The following is a 27,892-nucleotide window of genomic DNA, read 5'->3' as shown; positions in this document are numbered from 1 at the left end:
CAATTGGGACCTTCTCATCCACATCCACTATTGTTTCTTCCCTACAAAGTACACCCTCTATACTTGATTCTTCCCATTCACCCTCTCTCTTGCCTTCCAATCCACCCCAACCTTCACCTAGTCCTCTCTCCCTCTACTCTAATCCTATGCAAAGCCATGCACCTGTTCCATCACCTTTGGCATTTATAACCCACCCCATGAAAACAAGGTCTAAAAACAATATTTTCAAACCCAGTCCCAAATATGCTCTCCTCAATACACCTTCACCAAACCTACCCATTGAACCCACTAGTGTTACCCAAGCCCTAAAATCACCTAAATGGCACAAAGCAATGTCTGAAGAGTTCACTACTCTCATCAAGAATGGTACTTGGGAACTTGTTCCTCCACATACGTTACAAAACCTTAGTGGCTGCAAATGGATATTTTGAATCAAGTGCTACCTTGATGGCTCAATTGATCGCTACAAAGCTTGCTTTGTGGCAAAAGATTTTCATCTACAGGCAGGCATTGATTACCACAAGACTTTTAGCCTGGTGATTAAACCCACTATAGTAGTTTACTTCTTAGTTTTTCCGTTCAACATGGTTAGTCACTTCGCCAACTTGACGTCAACAACACCTTTGTTCATGGACACCTCAATGAGGATGTTTTTATGAGTCAACCGCCTGGGTTGATTGATCCCAACCAACCATCACATGTATGTCATCTTAAAAAAGCGCTTTACAAACTCAAACAAGCACCTTGTGCTTGGTACCATGAATTGGGACAATTCTTTCTCTCTAATGGATTTGTCAATTCTCACTCCAACACTTTATTTCTTTTACAACAAAAACATCCCACTATTTTTGTGTTGGTCTATGTAGACGATCTTATCATTATAGGTTGCAACCCTGCCACTGTTCAACGGGTTGTTACTCAATTAAGGTCTAAGTTCTCCATTAAAGATCTTGGTACTCTTTCTTACTTTCTTGGCATTAAGGTTCTTCCAACACTTGTAGGAGCCTTTTTCTCTCAACACAGGTATATCCAATATCTTCTTACTATAGCCAAAATAGACAATGTCGATGATATGTCAACACCAATGTCTCCAAGTGCTTAACAACACTTCTCTAATTGATGCTACTAAGTATTGGTCCATTGTCGGTGCCTTTTAGTACCTCACTTTTACTCAACCAAATATCTCTTTCACTGTCAATAAGTTGTCTCAATTTATGTATTGTACAACAATTAGTCATTGGTTTGTGGTCAAATGACTTCTACATTATTTTTGGGGCACAATCACTCATGATCTTCATCTTCACAAGAACTCTCCAATGTCGATTGGGTTGGTAATACAGATGACTGAACATCCACCAATGCATATCTCATCTTCCTTGGGTCCAATGCTATTTCCTAGAACTCCAAGAAGCAACTTCTGTTGCTAGGTCCTCATTAAAGGCTGAATATAGGGCGATTGCATATACAACAATTGAACCTACCTAGATCTAATCACTTCTCATCAAACTTGCCATCACTATCAATGCTCCGCCAACCATATATTGTGACAATGTTGGCACCACCTATCTTTGTGCAAATCTGGTCTTCCATTCTCGCATGAAACATATTGAAATCAATTTCCATTTTTTTCACGAGAAAGCTCAACAAGGCCAACTCCACGTCTCCTATATCGACTCTAATGATCAACTAGTAGATGCTCTGACCAAACCTTTATCTTGACAACCACGGTAAGATTTACGCATCAAGATTGGTGTTATCTATGGAAACTCCATCTTGAGGGGAGAGAATGAGGAAAGTCAATTTCAATCAAATACAAAAATTATAGGATTATAATTAGTGTATATATCCTTTATTTTAGTTAGGCTCATTTTCCTATTTTTGATAGTATATATATCATTTACTTTAACTAGTTTCTTTTTCTTAATGTTGGTATTATATATATCCTTTATTTTAGTTAGTTTCTCATTTTTATTTTAGGTAGTTTTAATTTGACCATATACTAGGACATGAATATATTGTGCAGAAACTTCATCAACGAAAGTAAGAGACTATTTCATAATTTCATCATCTTCCTGTATTTGAAATATGAATAAATAATTAAACCACAAACAATATAAATTCTCCTAGTGTAGATATCCTTAATTTTTTGAAAAACTATACACGATATTAATGCTTACGAATTTTCACTTTTTCTTTACCATTTATACTATGAATTACTAAGGGAAAACAAATGTTAAAGTTACGTAAATCATAAATTTATTTCAATAATTTTTTAACCCTCCTAGTGGCAGCCCATGTACTGGTTTCATGGCTTTTTGACTTCCCTTTTTAACTTTTCTTTTCTTTTATCTTTTGTTTTCTGTGTAGCGCAGTGGTATTGTCAACAATGTCGGCAAGTAGGGCCTCCATCATTTCGGTTCAACATCATTGCATTTTCTCAAATACCTTAAAGAAGGGGCTGGGTTATCAAAGTTTTTCTTTTTTAATCTTTTAAGTAAATTTCAAAATGAGAAATTATATACACAATCCTTGGAAAAATAATTGTTCATATGATAAAATAAATAAATAATTTAATATATTTAATTATTAAAATCTAAATTTTAAAAAAATGAAACTAATTTTATTGAGAAAATAAATATAAGTTTGTATAAATAATTTTCTTGAACCCTTCTGGTGGCAGGCCATGTGCATGTATGCCACTTTTTCTACTCCTTTTTCCTTCCTCTTTTGCTTTGTGGGTCAACCATCTTCTCCAATAATTCATTCTAGCATTGGAATCCAAAGTTGCTTTTGGCCAAACCAGAACTGAGCCAGCTTCTCCCAAGAAATTATTGCATTTTCTCAATACAAACCAATCTTTTCCACTTTGGTGGTTTGATTTTGGATCGCTTACCTTCATTTTTCCTTGATTCATCACTCACTTTTCTCTACAAACCAACAGACATGGCTGGGGCTTTAGTTGGAGGTGCTTTCCTCTCGGCTTCTCTTCAAGTTCTATTTGACAGGTTGGCTTCTCGCGAGGTTGTGAGCTTCATCCGGGGGCAGAAGCTCAGTGATGCGCTCCTGAAGAAGTTGGAAAGGAAGTTGCTGGTCGTCCATGCAGTGCTCAACGATGCTGAGGTCAAACAATTTACAGATCCATATGTGAAGAAGTGGCTGGTCTTGCTTAAAGAGGCTGTGTATGATGCGGAGGACATATTGGATGAGATCGCCACAGAGGCTTTGCGACACAAGATGGAAGCTGCGGAGTCCCAAACCAGCACAAGTCAGGTGGGTAACATCATGGACATGTCTACCTGGGTTCATGCCCCATTTGACAGTCAGAGCATAGAGTCGAGGGTGGAGGAGATCATTGATAGACTTGAAGATATGGCACGAGACAGAGCCGTCCTTGGGTTGAAAGAAGGTGTTGGCGAGAAACTGTCACAAAGGTGGCCTTCTACTTCTGTGGTGGATGAATCTCTTGTCTATGGCAGGGATGATGAAAAACAGAAGATGATTGAACAGGTGTTGTCTGATAATGCAAGGAGGGATGAGATAGGTGTGATTTCCATAGTGGGCATGGGCGGCCTTGGCAAGACCACACTTGCTCAGCTTCTATATAATGACCCAAGGGTGATGGAACACTTCGATTTGAAGGCATGGGTTTGTGTTTCCGAAGAATTTGATCCTATTAGAGTTACAAAAGCAATTTTGGAGGAGATTACTTCATCCACTTTCGGGACAAATAACCTAAATCAGCTTCAAGTTAAACTGAAAGAGAGAATTAATAAGAAGAAATTTCTACTTGTCTTGGATGATGTTTGGAACGAGGACTCCAGTAACTGGGCTATGCTACAAACTCCACTCAAAGGCGGGGCAAAGGGAAGCAAGATTGTTGTAACGACCCGCAGCACCAAAGTTGCAGCAGTTATGCGCGCTGTTTATTCTCATTGTCTTGGTGAACTATCCTCTGAAGATTCCTGGTCTCTGTTTAGAAAACTCGCATTTGAAAATGGAGACTCGAGTGCATATCCACAACTAGAAGCAATTGGTAAGAAGATTGTGGACAAGTGCCAAGGTTTGCCACTAGCTGTAAAAGCAGTGGGGGGCCTTTTACATTCTGAGGTTGAAGCGAGGAAATGGGATGATATACTAAACAGCCAAATATGGGATTTGTCCACTGATACAGTTCTTCCTGCATTGAGATTGAGTTACAATTATCTGCCTTCACATCTAAAGCAATGTTTTGCCTATTGCTCAATTTTTCCCAAGGACTACGAATTGGAGAAAGAGAAGCTAATTTTGTTATGGATGGCTGAAGGTCTTTTACAAGAATCAAAAGGCAAGAAAAGAATGGAAGAGGTAGGTGAGTTGTACTTTCATGAGCTTTTATCCAAGTCGTTTTTTCAAAATTCAATTTGGAAAAAGAAGACACACTTTGTAATGCATGACCTAATTCATGACTTGGCTCAACTGGTGTCTGGAGAATTTTCTGTTAGTTTGGAGGATGATCGGGTATGCCAAATCTCAGAAAAGACTCGTCATTTATCATATTTTCCTAGAAAATATGATATCTTTGATAGATATGGAACACTTTCTGAATTTAAGTGTTTGCGAACATTTTTATCATTGGGGGGTTGCTCGTTTGTCCGCTTAAGTAATAGAGTTCTACACGATCTATTATCGGAAATTAGGTGCTTGCGGGTGTTGTGTTTGCGTAACCATAGGATTGTTAATTTGCCCCATTCAATTGGCAAGTTACAACATTTGCGCTACTTGGATCTCTCTGATGCTTTGATTGAAAAATTGCCTACATCAATATGTACTTTGTACAATTTACAAACATTGATATTGTCAAGGTGTTCGAATCTGTATGAATTGCCTTCAAGAATCGAAAATTTGATTAATTTGCGTTATCTTGACATTGATAGTACCCCACTAAGAGAGATGCCAAGTCATATTGGCCATTTAAAATGTTTGCAAAACTTGAATGATTTCATTGTGGGGCAAAAGAGCGGGTCGGGGATTGGAGAATTGAAGGGACTTTCAGATATAAAGGGAACACTTACAATTTCAAAGTTGCAGAATGTGAAATGTGGCAGGGATGCAAAAGAAGCCAATTTGAAGGACAAGATGTACATGGAGGGGTTAGTGTTGGCTTGGGATGAGGGAGCAGGTGATATTATACAAGATGGAGACATAATTGATAATCTTCGGCCACATACAAACCTAAAGAGACTCTCTATTAATTGTTTTGGTGGTTCAAGATTTCCGACATGGGTAGCAAATCCTTTATTCTCTAATCTCCAGACCCTAAAGCTTTGGAATTGTAAAAATTGCTTATCATTGCCACCACTTGGGCAGCTACCCTCTCTTGAACAGTTACGGATCTCAGGAATGAATGGAATAGAGAGGGTGGGCAGTGAGTTTTATCATTATGGGAATGCTTCTTCCTCCATTGCAGTTAAGCCTTCCTTCCCATCCTTACAAACTCTAACATTTGGGCGGATGGACAATTGGGAGAAATGGTTGTGTTGTGGATGCAGACGTGGAGAATTCCCTCGTCTCCAGGAGCTTTATATAATCTCCTGTCCAAAACTCACTGGGAAATTACCAAAACAGCTTCGATCCTTGAAGACACTTGAAATTGTTGGATGTCCGCAGCTGCTTGTGGCTTCACTCAGAGTTCCTGCAATCAGTGTATTGAGGATGGTCGATTGTGGTAAATTGCAGTTGAAAAGGCCAGCTAGTGGCTTCACTGCTCTTCAATTCTCATCTGTTAAAATTTCAAACATCTCTCAGTGGAAGCAACTACCAGTGGGAGTGCATAGGCTCTCAATTACAGAATGTGATTCTGTGGAGACTCTAATAGAAGAGGAACCGCTCCAGAGCAGAACTTGTCTTCTCGGATATTTGGAAATCACAAATTGTTGTTTGTCTAGATCCTTGCGCAGAGTTGGTTTACTCACTAATGCATTGGAATCACTAAAAATCTCTCACTGCTCCAAGCTAGAGTTTCTCCTACCTGTGTTGTTGAGATGCCACCACCCTTTCCTTAGAAATATAGAGATCAGTGATAGCACTTGTGATTCTCTTTCATTATCCTTCTCCTTAAGCATCTTCCCAAGATTGCATCGTTTTGTAATCAGTAATCTTCAAGGGCTTCAATTCCTCTATATCTCCGTTCCAGAGGGGGTCACATCTCTTAATTATTTGGGTATCCGAGGGTGCCCTGATATTGTACATATTGAATTGCCGGCTCTCGACTCAGCGGACTATGTGATCACCGGATGCTTGAAGCTCGAGTTTTTGAAGCACACCCTCTCAACTTTGAAGAGCTTGGTTTTATTAGATTGTCCAGAATTGTCGTTTCAGAGAGATGGTTTGCCCTCCAACCTACGTAGACTTTACATTTCATACTGCAACCTACTCACATCTCAGGTGGACTGGGGTTTGCAAAGACTGGCCTCTCTTACAGAGTTCACAATCAATGGTGGATGCCCAGACATGGAATCATTCCCCGATGAGTGCCTATTGCCCTCCACAATTACCACTCTCAGAATTGAACGACTTCCAAACCTCAAGTCTCTGGACAGTAAGGGGCTTCAACAACTTACCTCTCTCTCAAACTTAGACATTGGCGACTGCCCTGAGTTCCAATCCTTTGGAGAAGAGGGGCTTCAACATCTCACCTCCCTCACAACATTATCCATTATAAATTGTTCTGAGTTCCAATCCTTTGGAGAAGAGGGGCTTCAACATCTCACCTCCCTCACAACATTATCCATTAGAAATTGTTCTGAGTTCCAATCCTTTGGAGAAGAGGGGCTTCAACAACTTACCTCTCTCTCAGACTTAGACATTGACAACTGCCCCAAGTTCCAATCCTTTGGAGAAGAGGGGCTTCAACATCTCACCTCCCTCAAAACATTATCCATTAGCTGCTGCCCTGAGCTCAAATCTTTAACAGAAGCAGGTCTTCAACACCTTAGCTCACTTGAAAATTTGCAGATCTCCAACTGCCCGAAGCTCCAATACCTGACAAAAGAGAGACTGCCAAACTCCCTCTCTTTTCTGGCTGTTAACAAATGCTCTTTGTTGGAAAGTCACTGCCAATTTGCGAAAAGCCAAGATTGGCAGTATGTAGCTCACATTCCACACATAATCATCAACGATGTGTTATACTGATGAAGATGGAAATATATCAATGTCAATCAGGTACTTGTTCCATACTCAAAATAACTTCCTTCAAAATAAAAAACATTGTGGCAATTATTAAGTTTATGCTTCAAAATTTCTTATCATCTCTATTGTGCTTCCTTGCTCTCTATAAGGTTTGGTTGATTTGGCTATGGTCATAAAGGCATGGTGCCAAGCAGCTCTCAGGGTATTCTAAGTGACTTGGTCTTCTTGAGCCACAATCATGATTTATGGTTAGTGAAATATTGTAATTCTCTTTGATCCTTTGTCATGATCTATTATGGATTTGTACTTGTAGAGACTTCATTTTCTACTTCCCGATGGTCCAACAGTGGAGACCTCACAAGTTTTTCTTAATCATGACTGCATCATTTCTTAATCATGATCTATACTTCATTTTCTACTTTCCAATAGTGAAAGCATTTGTGCAGTGATGTATATCATGCTTTATGTCAATTTACAATAAAATTGTTATAAGGGATCTTCCAGATGGAAGGTGGAGTGAGGAAGATGTCGTTGTTTTAGTGCCTCGGTTCATTGTTCTTATTGAACGCAGAGTACCTTAATGGTACCGCCTGCTCAAATTTTACTGAGATTGCTCTGTTTTGGTTGGGCAGTCTGCACTTACTGGAGACAGTATTCACTATGGTTCTACTTGCAAGCAGGGAGAGATCACCTGAATGATAGTTGATACCACACCACCAATTAGCCACTGTCAAAAAGCAAGGATATGGGAATGCATCTTCTTTGTTATGTACTTAGCAGGACTTATTTCTTTTCTTCTTCTTTTTTTTCACCTAATTTTGATCTCATACAGTTCTTGTTTGGTGTTTCTTAGGTCTTGGCTATGATTAGAAATTTCCATGTACACTATGTACCACACCCCACTTTTCAGGACCAGGAGGTCCATTCAGGCTCTCATTGTTCATCTCAGCAGAGTCAGATGTTTGTTTGAAAAGAAAAATACCGAAGTTCAGTTGAAGGTCTATACATTTGAGATTCCCATGAATAATGTTGTAATTCGATTTATTTAATTTTGAGAGCTTTTGTAGTTCTATTTGCCATTTTGATGTTGGTACCATTTGAAGAGGGTGGTACACTATAACTCCCTCATTCAACCTTCCAAATTTTGTATAGGAAAGATGATGTTGTATTGACCTTATTCACTTCTTCATGCAATGAAAACTCTCCTCTCTTTTATACTCCCAAGTCTGCTCAAGTTTTTACCTCTTCACATTAATGATATCCATACCTTCCTTAGAGTGCGTTTGACAGTGATTTTAGGAAGTGTTTCTACCATTTCTAATACTTGAAAAGTTTTATTTTTCAAGTATTTGAAGTACTTCGTAGAATCATTACCAAACACACTCTTAATTACTAGTCGTCGACAGTCAAGCTTCATTTATGGGAAGACAGAAAATGAAGGAAGTTGAATCATAACAGAAAAGAAACATTCAGTTCCAACATCAATACTATTAATTTACATCATCCCTCTATCCTATCTATGAAAGAATTCTTCATATGAATACATCCTTCCATCTAAGGACCCATGATTGTAGTTACAACACACTCATACGACACCCACTACTATGTAGAGGAGTACATTAGTGATACTACTTTGAGATTTGATATTTTAAAACTTTAAGATTGTAATAAATAACAATAAAAGAAATAATTTATTAAAGTAAATAGGAAAGCTAGAGATAAAGAGAATTCAAACTCAAGATCTTTATAGTACATAACCTTATGTATATCCGTTCTGCTCAAGTTCCAATTGGGTTGAAGGTTCCACTAATCCAAAACTTTTTAAAGCTCAAGCCTTCAAACTTTATATATTTGAATTATGGTTCTAAGGAACTCTCTGTAGCAAAATTTTTAAAAACAAAGTCTCCAAACTTTTCCTTCTAAATTATGGTTCCAAAGTACCCTCTCAAGAGATATCCCACTCTTAAGTAAGCCAAGCGATCCCACACTTGTTAATCTTCGTAGGACCTATAATTGAAAGAAGATTAATCTTTGTACTATACAATTTTGATTCAAATAAATGCAAAGGAAGCTATGATATCAAAGTGCATTAAATGGATAAGTAAGATTATGAATCAAGATGCACTAAAAACTATTATCCCAATGGATAATAGTCAAAATTAGATTCTTAGAGAATCAATAATGAGAGTTAAAAGGTCTTTATACATGTATTGTGAGTAAACTAGAGGTTAGAGATAATTAAAGAAATCTTAAAGTTTCGAGCAATCGCCAACTTTTTGTGTTTTTTGTTTCCCCTCACGTGTATGTCCTCAAATCTACATATACCATTCTATTATTCAAAACAAATTTTCATATTTCATTTTTTTCTTAGAAGAAAAATACTTAGTTTCTACTTGTCTAATATAAGGACATTTTGATATTTTTCATTTTTCAATTTATTCTCGTCTTTATATTTCTTTTTTGAGCTTGAGGTCAACATGAATGTCTTAATTAATTTTGACTTTTAACTTATTTTAAACTATTCTTTAATAATTTTTTGTCCATAGTTTTTTACTATACATTACAATAGCAAAAAAGTTTGTATTCCAATTTTATACTATGTAGCAAATGTGCAAAACACGTTAAATTTACTAGCATAGTGTAAGTGTTGAAGTATTTTCACATGGACAAATCAATTTTATGAATAAACTTAATTTACAAGTAGTTATTCAATCACTTGAAATAATAAAGAGTTCATACCATTATGACAAAGAAAAAGTTCAATTGAAATAATAAACTTATGGATCATATAACTTGTATATAACTAAATAACCATAGGGATAATCCTTCGAGTATTGAACGAAAAACAATAGAGACAAAATTCTCTGATAAAAAAGTTTTTTTTTTTTTTTTTGTTTTAACTATTTGCTATTTTCTTTTAACATCGGAGAGGAATTTATTATTTGATAGAAAGTTCTCTTCCCATGGGAGAATTTATTGAAATTTGAATAATTTTAAAATTATAGCATTTTTTAATTTCAAGTAGAACTCGTCATTTGGAAAGACGAACTCAATGTAAAAATGAACTCGCCTATTAAAAAGATGAGCTCATATTTTTTACATTTTCAATATAAAAAAGTTTTAAAATAAAAAATATATAAAAAGTGAATTCGTCTTTTTAAAAGACAAGTTCAATATAAAAGAAGAATTCGTCTCTTAAGAAAACCGAGTTTAGTGTAAAAATAAAAATAAAAAGTAATAAAAAGTGTCGTATTTTTGTATTTATTTATTTTTAAAAAAAAATCCCTGAAATTTGTTACCCGAAGTGCCACGTGACAAATCGGATGAAAAAGAGCCACGTCACCGCTATTAGTTGCTCACGTGCCACTCCATATCGGACACTTGCTCACGTGCGAATCCTCTCAGAAATTCAGAATCCATGACTCTTCCCTGATCTATCATTTTCTCTCTAAAACTCTCTCTTCTCCACCGATTTCAGTCGATTATCGCTGTTGAATTACCAAACTGGTGAGTTATTGAATTAAGTTAGGCTTTAGTATATGAATTATAGCTTCGAGGGCATCCTCAATTATTCCAATTTTGGTTAATTTTCTCAATATTGGAGGCTCTTTCGTTTGTCGCTTCTATTTGAGATTTTGAATCACTTGCGTGTGTTTGGTTGCGGAGAAAGTGTAGGAAAAAATATAAAGTCAAAATAATATAGAGTATCCTGCCTTTTATTAGGTAGTGGTCCTCATGGAATAGCTAGGTGAGGGTTTGATCAATATATTTTGCACAGCGTATCTCATTATGGATGAAATTTCTTAAGCAGTGTGGGTTTGGGGTTGAAATACTAGGTATTTATCTCCAATTAATACAAATTTATTACTTATTCGATTTCAAGTTGAAATGCTGTTGGTCACTTTCTTGAACAATAAATTGGAACAATGCAGAAAAACTGCTTTTCTCAGATCTGTGAGTAATAATTAGAGCAAGAGAAACAGCTTCTCTCTCGCCCCTGCTGCCATTGCCCCTAATTATATTTCTCTTTCTTTTTCTTTTTTTATTTATTTGTGTTTGGATTTGGATTTTATAGCCTGAAACTCTCTCATTTGTGAGTACGCCAATTTCTGTCTTATCTTCTTCATTGTTTTCTCTTAAATTTATGATTTTTGGATCAATTAGTTTGTTCTTTTGACTTGAATTTGATTGATTTTATTTGGGTTTCTTTTGAATGGGAGCTTTGACTATTCTGAATTTTGTTTCTTAATGTGAGTTTTGTCTGAGTGTTGGACTGTGCAAGTTGTTTGATGATACATTCAAATTGTACCGAATCAGTTTGATGAAAAACCCACAAATTGTTGATGGAAAACTGTGTTATGGAGTCTTGTATCCTTCCGTTTCATTTTTTCACCCAAACAGGTGAATTTCTCATCCTTGGATTCTAAATCCAAATCCATGTTTGTGGACAATGACCTTACAATCAGAAATAAGCAAATGTGCATGTAAACTTGCCCCTTCATTCATCTGCCTATTTGTCAGGTTGCGAAACCTGAGTAAGAGATCATTTCTGGAACTCATCGATGAGCTGGGAAGTGGGTTGAGTTGTAGTTCGCTGTTTGTGGGTTCGACCATTCTGTCTATATCTGTTCCTGCATTGCTCTAGTTTAACACTAACCTTAAAGATTTCATGGAGACAATGACCGACAAATAATTTTCAATAGTGTTTTGTCTCTCTAAAATTTCAAAAGATTTGACATTCCATTTGTCCAGGTACTGAATTTATTACATGCTCATACATCAAGCTTAGACAATGATTGTAGAGGATCTTGGAATTGAAGCCAAGGAAGCGGCGGTTCGTGAGGTTGCCAAACTTTTGCCACTACCTGAACTTTTGCAGTCAATTTCGTCAATTAAGGCTGATTACATTACACGCCAACAGGTGATGCTTCTTTGTCCAATTTAATAGTCACAATTTCTATTTCAATTTGGGTTAGTTTCAATCACATATGTAGGTGAGTATGTGTGTGTGTGTGTGTGTGTGTGTGTGTGTGTGTGCACACCTATCCACACACATGCAAAATTTTGAAGTTATGCAGGTGTTGCGTTAAGATTATTTCTGATTGAACAAGAGAAATTTTTGGTTTTGGGTGACTGGAATGAGCAATCATCTTGGAAATCTCTAGATACATGGAAATTGAAGTGTGAGATCAGGTTGAATGAGTTGCTAGCTTGTTTTATTTATGAAAGTTGAGTTCATGTGCTAGGAATCAGATCTCTCAGGTTTTGCTTTCTTGGGGCTACTTCACTCTGTTTCTGAAGTGAAAGATTTTAAGATGCTCCCCAACAAGGAGGAGTCCAATTAGGCTTGTAAGAGGATTTAAAACTAGTATGGAACTCAACTATTCTTAGCATCCGATCAATAGAGTTCTCCATCAATTGACATGTAGAATCTTTATTGACAATTGATTGAGAAAGAAAAGCCTTAGAGCTAAATTTATGAAGGGGCTCAATCTATCAATTCTCAAATATACTCCTAGCATGTGTGGAGATCCAATTCCCTATGCAATGAGTTAGGGCATTTAAAAGATTGGTGGGGAACTAAAAACTATCCAAGTCCTATGTTTTCTAGGTCACTTGGTATAGCCAAAAAAGTGTGTTGACTGATCCTGATGGTCTTCAATGATGCGTTCAAGGATTGAGTTCAGAGCATGCTGGATCACATTGGACATCTGAGGGAACTCTGACTAACCTAACTAGATCTTTTAATGGATCATAAAAATGCTAAATTCCTAATATTTCTTATATTAAATTTATGTAAAACCTTCAAGTTGCCTTCTGAATGTTGCTATATTTTTTTAATGTCAGGCAAATGATGCACAACTTAGTATGATGGTTGCAGAGCAGGTATACAGAAACTTCTATTCTAAGCTTCAGGGAAATTATTATGTTGTTATTAATGTTATGTGGTTACTATTATGTCTCTTATGTTCGTCACTTTTTTTATGATTCTATGGTGCTGAAGAATCCCAGGCACTTTAATTTTACTACCATATTGATGTGTTCTATTGAAACAACACTCTTAAATTCAGGTTGAACAGGCACAGGCTGGGTTGGAATCAATTTCCTCATCTCAAAAGACAATAAACCAGCTTTGTGAGAACTTTCTCTCTATTGAGAGGTATGTTCTGCTTATGATTTTCCTAGAAAATTCTTGTTGTTTTCTATATGTGCAGTTATTAGGCTTCAACTCAGTATTAAAGCATTCAACTTTAAGGACTAATGTGTTTACTTGCTTTTGCCTCAGGCTATGTCAAGAGTGCCAGAACTTAATTGAAAATCATGACCAAATAAAGCTCCTTGTGAGAAATAACTTAAATACCACACTGAAGGTGAATGCAATGTCTGACCTTTGTTTTCATCAACTTTTTCTTTATCATGATATGTTTCTTGCTTACACACACACAAACATACATAAGTTCTTGTCTCTCTATATGTATGCACATGTTATTGTTCAGCTGCAGCTTGCAGTCTACTAAATAATGTTATCTTTTTTCTTTCTTTTTGTCTGTGTGTCGTTGTTTTCCCCCCTTTTCTTTTCCACCTATCCAAGGCAACAGAACAAATGTGGCATCCTAAAATGCTGCCAGAAGCTATGAGCCCAATGACCATTAATGTGGGGCAGAAGAGCTTTTATCGAAGTCATTTTTTCAAAATTCAGTTAGGAAAAAGGAGACACTTTGTAATGCATGACCTTATTCATGACTTGGCTCAACTGGTGTCTGGAGAATTTTTTATGTATGCCAAATCTCAGAAAAGACTCGTCATTTATCATATTTTCCTAGAAAATATAATACCTTTGATAGATATGGAACACTTTCTGAATTTAAGTGTTTGCGAACATTTTTATCATTGGAGGTTTATGGGATTGGCTACTTAAGTAATAGAATTCTACACAATCTATTATCAGAAATTAGATGCTTGCGGGTGTTGTGTTTGCATAAGTATAGGATTGTTTATTTGCCCAATTCAATTGGCAAGTTACAACATTTGTGCTACTTGGATCTCTATAATGCTTTGCTTGAAAAATTGCCTACATCAATATGTACTTTGTACAATTTACAAACATTGATATTGTCAAGGTGTTGGAATCTGTATGAATTGCCTTCAAGAATCGAAAATTTGATTAATTTGCGTTATCTTGACATTCTTGGTACCCCACTAAGAAAGATGCCAAGTCATATTGGCCATTTAAAATGTTTGCAAAACTTGAGTTATTTCATTGTGGGGCAAAAGAGCGGGTCGGGGATTGGAGAATTGAAGGAACTTTCAGATATAAAGGGAACACTTAGAATTTCAAAGTTGCAGAATGTGAAATGTGGCAGGGATGCAAGAGAAGCCAATTTGAAGGACAAGATGTACATGGAGGGGTTAGTGTTGGATTGGGATTGGGAAGCAGCTGATATTATACAAGATGGAGACATAATTGATAATCTTCGGCCACATACAAACCTAAAGAGACTCTCTGTTAATCTTTTTGGTGGTTCGAGATTTCCGACATGGGTAGCAAATCCTTTATTCTCTAATCTCCAGACCTTAAAGCTTTGGAAATGTAAAAATTGCTTATCATTGCCACCACTTGGGTAGCTACCCTCTCTTGAACACTTACGGATCTCAGGAATGAATGGAATAGAGAGGGTGGGCAGTGAGTTTTATCATTATGGGAATGCTTCTTCTTCCATTTCTGTTAAGCCTTCCTTCCCATCCTTACAAACTCTAACATTTGAGTGGATGGACAATTGGAAGAAATGGTTGTGTTGTGGATGCAGACGTGGAGAATTCCCTCATCTCCAGGAGCTTTATATGCGGCACTGTCCCAAACTCACTGGGAAATTACCAAAACAGCTTCGATCCTTGAAGAAACTTGAAATTGTTGGATGTCCGCAGCTGCTTGTGCCTTCACTCAAAGTCCCTGCAATCAGTAAATTGATGATGGTCGATTGTGGTAAATTGCAGTTGAAAAGGCCAGATAGTGGCTTCATTGCTCTTCAAACCTCACTCGTTAAAATTTCAAACACCTCTCAGTGGAAGCAGCTACCAGTGGGAGTGCATAGCCTCTCAATTACAGAATGTGATTCTGTGGAGACTCTAATAGAAGAGGAACCGCTCCAGAGCAAAACTTGTGTTCTCAAAGATTTGCAAATCACAAATTGTTGTTTGTCTAGATCCTTGCGCAGAGTTGGTTTACCCACTAATGCATTGCAATCACTAGAAATCTCTCACTGTTCCAAGCTAGAGTTTCTCCTACCTGTGTTGTTGAGATGCCACCACCCTTTCCTTAAATATATACTGATCGGAGATAGCACTTGTGATTTTCTCTCATTATTCTTCTCCTTAAGCTTCTTCCCAAGGTTGAACCAATTTGAAATCTATAATCTTGAAGGGCTTGAATTCCTCTCAATTTTGAGTTCAGCTGGGGATCCCAGATCTCTTAATTATTTGGATATCCAAGAGTGCCCTGATATTGTATATATTGAATTGCCGGCTCTCGACTCAGCAACGTATGTGATCTCCAGATGCTTGAAGCTCAAGTTATTGAAGCACACCCTCTCAACTTTGGAGAGTTTGAATTTAAGAGGTTGCCCAGAATTGTTGTTCCAGAGAGATGGTTTGCCCTCCAACCTACGTGAACTTCTCATTTCATCCTGCAACCTACTCACATCTCAGGTGGACTGGGGTTTGCAAAGACTGGCCTCTCTTACAATGTTCACAATCAAAGATGGATGCCAAGACATGGAATCATTCCCCGATGAGTGCCTATTGCCCTCCACAGTTACCACTCTCAGAATTAAACGACTTCCAAACCTCAGGTCTCTGGACAGTAAGGGGCTTCAACAACTTACCTCCCTCTCAGACTTAGACATCGGCAAATGCCCTGAGTTCCAATCCTTTGGAGAAGAGGGGCTTCAACATCTCACCTCCCTCACAACATTATCCATTAGCAATTGTTCTAAGCTCCGATCCCTTGGAGAAGAGGGGCTTCAACATCTCACCTCCCTCAAATCATTATCCATTAGTGGCTGCCATGAGCTTGAATCTTTAACAGAAGCAGGTCTTCAACGCATTATCTCACTTGAAAATTTGCAGATCTCCGATTGCCCGAAGCTCCAATACTTGACAAAAGAGAGGCTACCAAACTCCCTCTCTCATCTGTCTGTTGACAAATGTTCTTTGCTGGAACGTTGCTGCCAATTTGGTAAAGGCCAAGATTGGCAGCATATAGCTCACATTCCACACATAATCATCAACGATGAAATATACTGATGAAGATGGAAATTTATCATTGTCAATCAGTTACTTGTTCCGTACTCACAATAACTTCCTTTAAAAAAAATAAAAATGATGTGGTTATTATTAAGTCTAGGCTTCAAAATTTCTTATCATCTCTATTGTACTTGCTGGCTCTGCGAGGTTTGATTGATTTGCCTATGGTCATAAAGGCATGGTGCCAAGCAGCTCTCCGGGTGTTCCAAGTGACTTGCTCTTCTTGAGCCTCAATCATGATTTATGGTTAGTGAGATATTTTATTTGCTTCGATTCTTTCTCATGACCGATTATGGATTTGTACTGGTTGGTTTCTTTCAGATGTTCCATCAGTGGAGACCTCACTTAACAATTAATCTGCAAATTACAAGTTTCTCTTAATCATGACTGCATCATTTTGTAGGTTCTATAAGGTTGGCATGTATAAAGGAACGGGTATGTTTCATTTGGCTAATGCTTTTTAATAGCTAACGCATTCATGCAGTGATGTATGTCGTGTTCTATGTCAATTCACAATAAAATTGTTGTAAGGGTTCTCCCAGATGGAAGGTGGAGTGGAGAAGATGATGAAGTTTTAGTGCCTGGAGGCCTTATTCTTATTGAACACAGAAACTATTCTGCTGATACTGTATCCTTGACAAAAACTGATCAGGTGGCTCTGCTGTTACCCTGGATTGACATGCTACTTAATGGCACTGCCTGGTCAAATTTTAATGAGACTACTCTGTTTTGGTTGGACAGTCTCCACTTACCAGAGATGGTTCGCTGCGTTCTACTTGCAAACAGGGAGAGATCACCTTATTGATAGTTGATACCACACCACCAATTAGCCACCGTGAAAAGGCAAGGATATGGGAATACATCATCTTAGGTCTTGGCTATGATCAGAAATTTCCATGTACAGTATGTTGCTGTTGAAATTTCCAAGCCCCACTTTTTAGGACCATGAGGCCCATTCAGGCTCTCATTGTTTATCTCAGGAGAGTCAGATGTTTGTTTGAAAAGAAAAAAACCAAAGTTCAAGTGAAGGTTTATACATTTGAGATTCCCATGAAGAATGTTGGTACTATTTGAAGAGGGTGGTAGACTACAACTCCCTCATTCAAGCTTCCAAATTTTGTATAGGAAAGATGATGTTGTATTGACCTTATTCACTTCTTCACTTATTCATGCAATGAAAATTTACTTCTCTTCTATATATGCTCACACTCTGCTCAGGTTTTTACTTGCATTAATGATACTACTCGGTCACCTTATTGATCCCCACAGGCCATTTTCAATGGGCACACCTTCTGCTGTTTAGGTTAAAATCTAATGTCTGCAGTACGCTTGATCATGTTTGTAAATTAGTAGTTTGATGTCTATGTTAAATTTTCAAAGGATTTAGAATGTATAAATCAAACGATTGAAATTTTTTAAATATATTCAAGATTAAGTTACAAGGATTATTGTTGAAGGCGGTCACAAATTCTCTTTTGAATTAATTTATAAGTCATCCATATTTTTTTCATTACGATATATTCATGGAATAGAATTTCTTATAATTATAAAGGTTGAAATACCCTATTACTATATTTTCTTTTAAGCTATATTTATTTCTCGAAAAAAATTGAAGGAAAATGCAAGGGAAAGAAAAAGTGAAAAAAAAAATGATTTAAAATTAATAAATTATTCTTATATATTTTTTCAAATTCATTTCACTTATTTTCCAATGTTTTCAGAACCGGACCGGTCATCGAACCGGAAAAATTACCGGTTCACGGTTCACTGGTCAGACCGGCGGTCGAACCGGTTGAACCGGTGATGTAATAAATATATAATTTATATATTATATAAAATTAAAAATAATTATAAAAATTAAAAATATATAAAATTATAAGTTTTAATAATGTTTGGTATATTAAATTAAATGATAAAGTTTAATATTTTAAATTTTATTAAATAGAAATATGTAATATTTAAGAATGAAGATATATTTAAGATGAAAAAATTTATAATATTTAATTTTATCTTTCTTTTTTGTATTTTATTGTTTTAAAATTATTCTATTAATTAGTTTATATTATTTTTTTATAATTATTATTATAAAATAAATAGGAATTTAAATATTTACATTTCTTTAAAGATTTTATATTATAAAAATTTGAAATAGGAATATATATATTTTAACAACATTGCAAAAGTCCAGCCCTCATGCTTCCAGCCCTCAAAGAGGCCAGTACTATTCCTAGTCCCACATCGGAAGCACATGAATTCCATGTGCTTCAAGTGCTCTATAAATAGAGACCTTGCAGCACGCTATTCAAGCCAAGCAAGCCAGCGAATTGGGCTTGGGGGCATGGCCCAAGAGAAAGATTTTAAGTTATAGTTTTATTAGATTGGGCCTGGTGGCTTGAATCAAATATGGGTTATAATTAGTTAAGTTTTGAAAGTATTGGGCAAGGAATTGGGCTCGTTAATGGGCCTCTTAATAGTAAAAAAAATTTGTAGAATAGGAAAAATAGAGCTTGGCCGGTTCGTAAAAAAACCGAACGGTTTGGCGGTTCAACCGGCGGTTTGACTGGTTCAACCGGTCTGACCATAAAACGGTTCATCGGGCTGGATCGAATCGGAAAGGTCACCGGTCGACGGTTCGACCGGTCGGACTGGCCGGTCCGGTCCGGTTTGAAAACATTGTTATTTTCCTTAATTATATAAAGATTAAATAATTTAAAAATATATAAATTTTAAAGTAATTGTAATAATATTTTATTTTCTTTCATATTTTTATGGTAAAACTAAATATATATAAGAAAATCAATTTTTTTTTTTTAACATTTTCTTCTTTCGGTTAGACTTTAAGAAAATGTATAATTATGAAAGTAGTTTACCGTAGTCCTCTTTTTGGAGTAGTTGGTATCATCAATTTCTAACATAAAAAAAAAATTAAGAAAAAAATATTTGTTGTTTTTGCAAATGGATTGCTATAGAATACAATACTTGATACATACACACCATCGTCCTTTAACTTCTATTAGGAATAACCCGAGTAAGCTTTTCTTCACCATGTGTGGGCACTGCTGCAGGAGCCGCTTAAAGCTTAGGGACCAAGGCCCTAGCCCCCACCCCACCCCCACCTCATAATACGTGTTGTGCCGGAAAATAGCACTTATAAGTCTGTATATATTAAGATCCAAAATTTTAGTGATGGTTGACCTTATATGAGGGAGAATTTTTAATCAAAAACTTCATCACTTTCAATTAAGTATTTGAAAAAATCAATACCGAAATTTCTTATAGAAATAGTTAAAATTGTGTATTAACCAACCTATAATAATCATTTAAGAGAGGATGAATCGAGCGTTAGTCTCTTTTTACACATTATAAAAATATAAATACAGGAGATAATTTAATCAATAATATAATAAATAACAAAAAAATTAAAATAAATAAAAAATGGATAAAGAAAATTTAAACTTAAGATTTTAATAGTGATTTAGCGTAATCCTACTTGTGCTCACTTTTTTTAAGTTCCATTCACGATGAAGGTTCAACTAATGTAAGATTTTTTAAAATCCAAACTTTTAAATTCTTTATACTTGGATTATGGTTTTAAGATACCTTCTATAATGAAACTTTTAAAGACAGTTTCCAAACTTTTCTCTATGAATTATGGTTCCAAAATACCCTTTCAAGAGATACCCGACTCTTGAACCACGTGCCCAAGTGATCCCACACTTGTCAATCCTCATAAGATTTATAATTGAAAAAAGATTAATCTTTGTGTACAATTTTGATTCAAATAAATACAACATCATGGTGGATAAGTAAGATTATGAATCAAGGTGCACTAAAAAAAACACACTACAACCAATGGATAATAATTAATGTTAGGTTCTTGGAGAGTCAACAATGAGAATTAAATGGCCTTTATATATGTATTGAAAGTAAACTAGTGATCATTAGAGATAAAAACCCTGAAGTCCCAATCGATCAAGCAGCAACTAGTCATTACTCACAAGCCTATGTTACCGTTGAAAGGTCTTTCTACATGTACTGGAAATTAACATTGTAAGGCCCTATGTTAATTGATCAATTATTTGATTGAATTAGAAAGGTCATCATAATTTTATGTGTAAGCTAGAAGGGGCATATTGAAAGACCTCTCATGGGCAATTTGGTCAACGACCTGATCAATCGCTCATTAACACCCCATTGTCCTTTAGCTTCCAATTGTACTCCTTTTGTGAAAATTTAGTAACACTATACTTAATGTAGTTTTATTTCATACCTTTTTAGAACTCTTTTAAGCTTGAAATAAACAAATCAAATGTGGTTTCCAAAGAGAAAATACTTCATCCAACTTCTAAAAAGATTTATTACAATTTGATTTTAATTGGATGAAATTTGGTGATAGCTACTTTAATAAAAATATGCACACAATCATAATTTAGTGCACCAATAATCTTAAAATGTAATATCTTAAACCCGAATTTCATAGACTTTTTCTTTTTAAACCCATTTTGATCCACTTTAATCTTAATGATATTTTCTTCTTGATTAACTCAAAGGAAGTCTTCTTGTTATAGATAATCTCCTTCTACAATTGCACTTTCTCTTGTTTCTTGGAGAGGGAAAATACACTTGAGTTTTAGCATATGGCTGACAAAATTAAAATCATTTTTATAATAATTAAAGGTACTTCTAATAATTAAAATCATTTTTAAAAACCTAGAAAAATATTCCTTGATAGGTAATTTTCAAATAATTGTACTAATTAATTATGGTGAAAATCTTGTCAAAATTAGTAAATGATCTCATAATCTCAACTAATTTTATGTAGCTTTATGGCTGACAAAACTGTATAATAAGCATACATAACCTTCATATTACCATGTAAGTATTTATTTATATTGCAACATTTTATCAAAAATTGATTGAGTGTGAAAATAAATAAAATGATAACTCAATTCATTAAAATGAAATATCAAAATTCGTAGGAAAAAAACATCCCTCAACTATTATTGAATCCTTTATTTATTTATTTATTTATTTATTTATTTTTTTGTGCCTTTTACATATTTAATTATTAAAAATTTTAAAATTTTTTATAAAATATTTCTCCCACAAAAAAGAGTTTATGAAAGTGTTGAAATATGACAATGATCAGTAATATTGAATTTGAAAATCCTCACAACAAAATTTCACCTACTCAAGATATTTGGAAATGAAATAAAAAAACTTTTCTAAATTTAAAAGATCATTTAATTAGGTGCCAATGGCCATTAAGTCTTCTAAACGGAAGTAAATTGTAAGCTTAATTAAATAAGTTTTTTGGCCCTTCTTGTGGCCGGCCATGTCCATGGATGTCACATTTTCTACTCCTTTTCAAGCCGGCCTCCTTTGTTTTGTGTGGTTTGTCATTTGTGAACGATGTCAGACCTGAGGCCTTCCATCGTCTCGAATAATTTAACCAGGTCTGACCCAACTTCGCTACCAAGAAACATTGCATTTTCTCAATACAAACCAATCTTTTCCACTTTGGTGGTTTGATTTTGGATCGCTTGCCTCCGTTTTTCCTTGATTCATCACTCACTTTTCTCTAGAAACGAACAGATATGGCTGGGGCTTTAGTTGGAGGAGCTTTCCTCTCGGCTTCTCTTCAAGTTCTATTTGACAGGTTGGCTTCTCGCGAGGTTGTGAGCTTCATCCAGGGGCAGAAGCTCAGCGATGCGCTCCTGAGGAAGTTGGAAAGGAAGTTGCTGGTAGTCCATGCAGTGCTCAACGATGCTGAGGTCAAACAATTTACAGATCCATATGTGAAGAAGTGGCTGGTCTTGCTTAAAGAGGTTGTGTATGATGCGGAGGACATACTGGATGGGATCGCTACAGAGGCTTTGCGACACAAGACGGAAGCTGCGGAGTCCCAAACCAGCACGAGTCAGGAGGTTAACATCATGGACATGTCTACCTGGGTTCATGCCCCATTTGACAGTCAGAGCATAGAGTCGAGGGTGGAGGAGATCATTGATAGACTTGAAGATATGGCACGAGACAGAGACGTCCTTGGGTTGAAAGAAGGTGTTGGCGAGAAACTGCCACAAAGGTGGCCTTCTACTTCTTTGGTGGATGAATCTCTTGTCTATGGCAGGTATGATGAAAAACAGAAGATGATTGAACAGGTGTTGTCTGATAATGCAAGGAGCGATGAGATAGGTGTGATTTCCATAGTGGGCATGGGCGGCCTTGGCAAGACCACACTTGCTCAGCTTCTATATAATGACCCAAGGGTGATGGAACACTTCGATTTGAAGGCATGGGTTTGTGTTTCCGAAGAATTTGATCCTATTAGAGTTACAAAAACAATTCTGGAGGAGATTACTTCATCCACTTCCGACACAAATAACCTAAATCAGCTTCAAGTTAAACTGAAAGAGAGAATTAATACGAAGAAATTTCTACTTGTCTTGGATGATGTTTGGAACGAGGACTCTAGTAACTGGGCTATGCTACAAACTCCACTCAAAGGCGGGGCAAAGGGAAGCAAGATTGTTGTAACGACCCGCAGCACCAATGTTGCAGGAGTTATGCGCGCTGTTTATTCTCATTCTCTTCGTGAACTATCGTCTGAAGATTCCTGGTCTCTGTTTAGAAAACTCGCATTTGAAAATGGAGACTCGAGTGCATATCCCCAACTAGAAGCAATTGGTAAGAAGATTGTGGACAAGTGCCAAGGTTTGCCACTAGCTGTAAAAGCAGTGGGGGGCCTTTTACATTCTGAGGTTGAAGTGAAGAAATGGGATGATATACGAAACAGCCAAATATGGGATTTGTCCACTGATACAGTTCTTCCTGCATTGAGATTGAGTTACAATTATCTGCCTTCACATCTAAAGCAATGTTTTGCCTATTGCTCAATTTTTCCCAAGGACTACGAATTGGAGAAAGAGAAGCTAATTTTGTTATGGATGGCTGAAGGTCTTTTACAAGAATCAAAAGGCAAGAGAAGAATGGAAGAGGTAGGTGATTTGTACTTTCACGAGCTTTTATCGAAGTCGTTTTTTCAAAATTCAGTTTGGAAAAAGGAGACACACTTTATAATGCATGACCTTATTCATGACTTGGCTCAACTGGCGTCTGGAGAATTTTCTATTAGTTTGGAGGATGGTCGGGTATGCCAAATCTCAGAAAAGACTCGTCATTTATCATATTTTCCTAAAATATATAATACCTTTGATAGCTATGGAACACTTTCTAAATTTAAGTGTTTGCGAACATTTTTATCATTGAGGGTTCCTGGGTTTAGCTACAGGTTGGACTACTTAAGTAATAGAGTTCTACACAATCTATTATCGGAAATTAGATGCTTGCGGGTGTTGTGTTTGCGTAACTATAGGATTGTTAATCTGCCCCATTCAATTGGCAAGTTACAACATTTGCGCTACTTGGATCTCTCTAAGACTTTGATTAAAAAATTGCCTACATCAATATGTACTTTGTACAATTTACAAACATTGATATTGTCAAGGTGTTCGAATCTGTATGAATTGCCTTCAAGAATCGAAAATTTGATTAATTTGCGTTATCTTGACATTGATGGTACCCCACTAAGAGAGATGCCAAGTCATATTGGCCATTTAAAATGTTTGCAAAACTTGAGTAATTTCATTGTGGGGCAAAAGAGCGGGTTGGGTATTGGAGAATTGAAGGAACTTTCAGATATAAAGGGAACACTTAGACTTTCAAAGTTGCAGAATGTGAAATGTGGCAGGGATGCAAGAGAAGCCAATTTGAAGGACAAGATGTACATGGAGGAGTTAGTGTTGGATTGGGATTGGGAAGCAGGTGATATTATACAAGATGGAGACATAATTGATAATCTTCGACCACATACAAACCTAAAGAGACTCTCTGTATTACTTTTTGGTGGTTCGAGATTTCCGACATGGGTAGCAAATCCTTTATTCTCTAATCTCCAGACCTTAAAGCTTTGGAAATGTAAAAATTGCTTGTCATTGCCACCACTTGGGCAGCTACCCTCTCTTGAACACTTACAGATCTCAGAAATGAATGGAATAGAGAGGGTGGGCAGTGAGTTTTATCATTATGGGAATGCTTCTCCCTCCATTGCAGTTAAGCCTTCCTTCCCATCCTTACAAACTCTAAGATTTGGGCGGATGGACAATTGGAAGAAATGGTTATGTTGTGGATGCAGACGTGGAGAATTCCCTCGTCTCCAGGAGCTTTATATGTGGAACTGTCCCAAACTCACTGGGAAATTACCAAAACAGCTTCGATCCTTGAAGAAACTTGAAATTGTTGGATGTCCGCAGCTGCTTGTGGCTTCACTCAGAGTTCCTGCAATCAGTGAATTGACGATGATCGATTGTGGTAAATTGCAGTTGAAAAGGCCAGCTAGTGGCTTCACTGCTCTTCAAAACTCACACGTTAAAATTTTTAACATCTCTCAGTGGAAGCAACTACCAGTGGGAGTGCATAGCCTCTCAATTACAGCATGTGATTCTGTGGAGACTCTAATAGAAGAGGAACTGCTCCAGAGCAAAACTGGTCTTCTCAAAAAATTGGAAATCGCATATTGTTGTTTGTCTAGATCCTTGCGCAGAGTTTGTTTACCCACTAATGCATTGGAATCACTAGAAATCTCTCACTGTTCCAAGATAGAGTTTCTCCTACCTGTGTTGTTGAGATGCCACCACCCTTTCCTCAAAAATATATACATCAGAGATAACACCTGTGATTCTCTTTCATTATCCTTCTCCTTAAGCATCTTCCCAAGATTGCGTTGTTTTGAAATCAGTAAGCTTCAGGGGCTTGAATTCCTCTATATCTCCATTTCAGAGGGGGATCCCACATCTCTTAATTATTTGGGTATCTCACGGTGCCCTGATGTTGTATATATTGAATTGCCGGCTCTCGACCTAGCAAGTTATGAGATCTCCGGATGCTTGAAGCTCAAGTTATTGAAGCACACCCTCTCAACTTTGCGGCGTTTGAGGTTAATTCATTGTCCAGAATTGTGGTTTCAGAGGGATGGCTTGCCCTGCAACCTACATGAACTTGAAATTTCATCCTGCGACCAACTCACATCTCAGGTGGACTGGGGTTTGCAAAGACTGGCCTCTCTTACAACATTCAATATCAGGGGTGGATGCCAAGAGGTTCATTCTCTTCCCTGGGAGTGCCTACTGCCCTCCACAATTACCACTCTCAGAATTGAACGACTTCCAAACCTCAAGTCTCTGGACAGTAAGGGGCTTCAACAACTTACCTCTCTCTCAAACTTATACATTGGCGACTGCCCTGAGTTCCAATCCTTTGGAAAAGAGGGGCTTCAACATCTCACCTCCCTCATAACATTATCCATTAGCAATTGTTCTGAGCTCCAATCCTTTGGAGAAGAGGGGCTTCAACATCTCACCTCCCTCAAAACATTATCCATTAGCTGCTGCCCTGAGCTCAAATCTTTAACAGAAGCAGGTCTTCCACACCTTAGCTCACTTGAAAATTTGCGGATCTCCAACTGCCCGAAGCTCCAATACCTGACAAAAGAGAGACTGCCAAACTCCCTCTCTTCTCTGGCTGTTGACAAATGCTCTTTGCTGGAAGGTCGCTGCCAATTTGGGAAAGGCCAAGATTGGCAGTATGTAGCTCACATTCCACACATAATCATCAACAATGTGTTATACTGATGAAGATGGAAATATATCAATGTCAATCAGGTAGTTCCATACTCAAAATAACTTCCTTCAAAATAAAAAATGATGTGGCAATTATTAAGTTTATGCTTCAAAATTTCTTATCATCTCTATTGTGCTTCCTTGCTCTCTATAAGGTTTGGTTGATTTGGCTATGGTCATAAAGGCATGGTGCCAAGCAGCTCTCAGGTACTAAGTGACTTGGTCTTCTTGAACCTCAGTCATGATTTATGGTTAGTGAAATATTTTAATTGCTTTGATCCTTTGTCATGATCTATTATGGATTTGTACTTGTAGAGACTTCATTTTCTACTTCCCGATTGTCCAACAGTGGAGACCTCACAAGTTTTTCTTAATCATGACTGTATCATTTTGTAGGTTCTCATTCCAATAGTTAAAGCATTTGTGCAGTGATGTATATCATGCTCTATGTCAATTTACAATAAAATTGTTATAAGGGATCTTCCAGATGGAATGTGGAGTGAGGAAGATGCCATTGTTTTAGTGCCTCATTCATTGTTCTTATTGAACGCAGAGTACCTTAATGGTACTGCCTGCTCAAATTTTACTGAGATTGCTCTGTTTTGGTTGGGCAGTCTGCACCTACTGGAGACAATATTCACTATGGTTCTACTTGCAAGCAGGGAGAGATCACCTGAATGATAGTTGATACCACACCACCAATTAGCCACTGTCAGAAGGCAAGGATATGGGAATGCATCTTCTTTGTTACGTACTTAGCAGGACTTATTTCTTTTTTTTTTTTTTATCACCTAATTTTGATCTCATATGGTTCTTGTTTGGCGTTTCTTAGGTCTTGGCTATGATCAGAAATTTCCATGTACATTATGTACCACATGCCACTTTTCAGGACCAAGAGGCCCATTCAGGCTCTCATTGTTTATCTTAGGAGAGTCGGATGTTTGTTTGAAAAGAAAAATACTAAAGTTCAGGTGAAGGCCTATACATTTGAGATTCCCATGAAGAATGTTGTAATTCGATTTTGAGGGCTTTTGTAATTCTATTTGCCATTATGGTGTTGGTACCATTTGAAGAGGGTGGTAGACCATAACTCCCTCATTCAAGCTTTTCTTCTCTTCTATGTATGCTCACAGTCTGCTCAAGTTTTTACTTGCATTAACGATGCTAGCGCTACTCGGTCACCTTATTGATCCCCACATCAACCATTAGGCCATTTTCAATAGGCAAGGAGATAGGAATATAGCACCTTCTGTTGTTTAGGTCAAAATATAATGTCTGCAGTATGCTTGATCATGTTTATGAATTGACATGATAGCCTAAAAGAGTATTCGATATATCTTTTATAATGTAGCCTAGTATATGTGTATCTACCTAAGTAGTTCGATGTATATATTAAATATTCAAAGGATTTAGAATGTATGAAGCAAATAATTGAAAAAAATTAAGTTATAAGGATAATTATTGGAAAGTGTCTCAAATTCTTTTTTGGGTCAATTTATAGGTCATTGATGTTTTTGCATTAGGACATATTCATGGAATAGACTTTCTTATTATTATAAAGGTTGAAATATCCTTTTGTTAGATTTTTCTTTTAAGCTATATTTATTTCTCGAAAAATTTGAAGTAAAATGCGTAGGAAAGAAAAAGTGAAGAAAACTAAATATATGATTTAAAGTCAATAAATTATTTTTTCAAATTCATTTAACTTATTTTTCTTTATTATATAAAGATTAAATAATTAAAAA

The 27,892-nt window shown here is 36.6% G+C and overlaps 2 protein-coding genes across 17 annotated transcripts; both read left to right on the top strand.

The window, feature by feature from the left end:
- Window positions 1–2,815: 2,815 nt before the first annotated feature.
- LOC117926674 (putative disease resistance RPP13-like protein 1) lies at window positions 2,816–26,391 on the top strand. 8 transcript variants are annotated; one of them, XR_004653206.1, is made up of 4 exons: window positions 2,816–6,657; window positions 6,733–7,200; window positions 7,317–7,415; window positions 7,800–7,889. XR_004653206.1 is itself a non-coding variant. In XM_034845881.1 (3 exons), the coding sequence occupies exons 1-2, from the start codon at window positions 2,944–2,946 to the stop codon at window positions 26,157–26,159; spliced, it is 4,227 nt and encodes a 1,408-aa protein (XP_034701772.1). In that variant the 5' UTR covers window positions 2,816–2,943; the 3' UTR covers window positions 26,160–26,189; window positions 26,303–26,391. The 8 variants fall into 8 exon arrangements, 3 of the variants coding, with proteins under 3 accessions (XP_034701772.1, XP_034701773.1, XP_034701774.1); XR_004653207.1 differs by having other exon boundaries at window positions 2,816–6,807; window positions 6,883–7,200; XR_004653208.1 differs by lacking the exons at window positions 6,733–7,200; window positions 7,317–7,415 and adding an exon at window positions 8,021–8,103 and having other exon boundaries at window positions 2,816–4,344; window positions 7,800–7,936.
- LOC117926677 (exocyst complex component SEC6-like) lies at window positions 10,566–17,668 on the top strand. Of its 9 annotated transcripts, XM_034845893.1 has the most exons (8): window positions 10,566–10,674; window positions 11,920–12,088; window positions 13,015–13,053; window positions 13,239–13,327; window positions 13,454–16,716; window positions 16,874–16,905; window positions 17,013–17,122; window positions 17,212–17,668. In XM_034845893.1, the coding sequence occupies exon 5, from the start codon at window positions 14,827–14,829 to the stop codon at window positions 16,468–16,470; it is 1,644 nt and encodes a 547-aa protein (XP_034701784.1). In that variant the 5' UTR covers window positions 10,566–10,674; window positions 11,920–12,088; window positions 13,015–13,053; window positions 13,239–13,327; window positions 13,454–14,826; the 3' UTR covers window positions 16,471–16,716; window positions 16,874–16,905; window positions 17,013–17,122; window positions 17,212–17,668. The 9 variants fall into 8 exon arrangements, with proteins under 9 accessions (XP_034701784.1, XP_034701782.1, XP_034701786.1 ...); XM_034845891.1 differs by having other exon boundaries at window positions 13,454–13,538; window positions 13,760–17,122; XM_034845892.1 differs by having other exon boundaries at window positions 16,874–17,122.
- Window positions 26,392–27,892: the final 1,501 nt, after the last annotated feature.

This window comes from Vitis riparia, chromosome 12 (assembly GCF_004353265.1).
Source record: "Vitis riparia cultivar Riparia Gloire de Montpellier isolate 1030 chromosome 12, EGFV_Vit.rip_1.0, whole genome shotgun sequence".
NCBI lineage: Eukaryota > Viridiplantae > Streptophyta > Magnoliopsida > Vitales > Vitaceae > Vitis > Vitis riparia.
Note: the sequence above shows the minus strand (reverse complement) of the source record. Positions and strands in the feature narration are given on the sequence as shown.

Coding starts and splice junctions, on each gene's coding strand:
- LOC117926674 (XM_034845881.1), top strand. CDS start 2,944: ATGGCTGGGGCTTTAGTTGGAGGTGCTTTCCTCTCGGCTTCTCTTCAA. Junction 6,883..25,871: donor TCCAATCCTTTGGAGAAGAG/GGGCTTCAACAT, acceptor TTTGGAGAAGAG/GGGCTTCAACATCTCACCTC.
- LOC117926677 (XM_034845891.1), top strand. CDS start 14,827: ATGAATGGAATAGAGAGGGTGGGCAGTGAGTTTTATCATTATGGGAAT.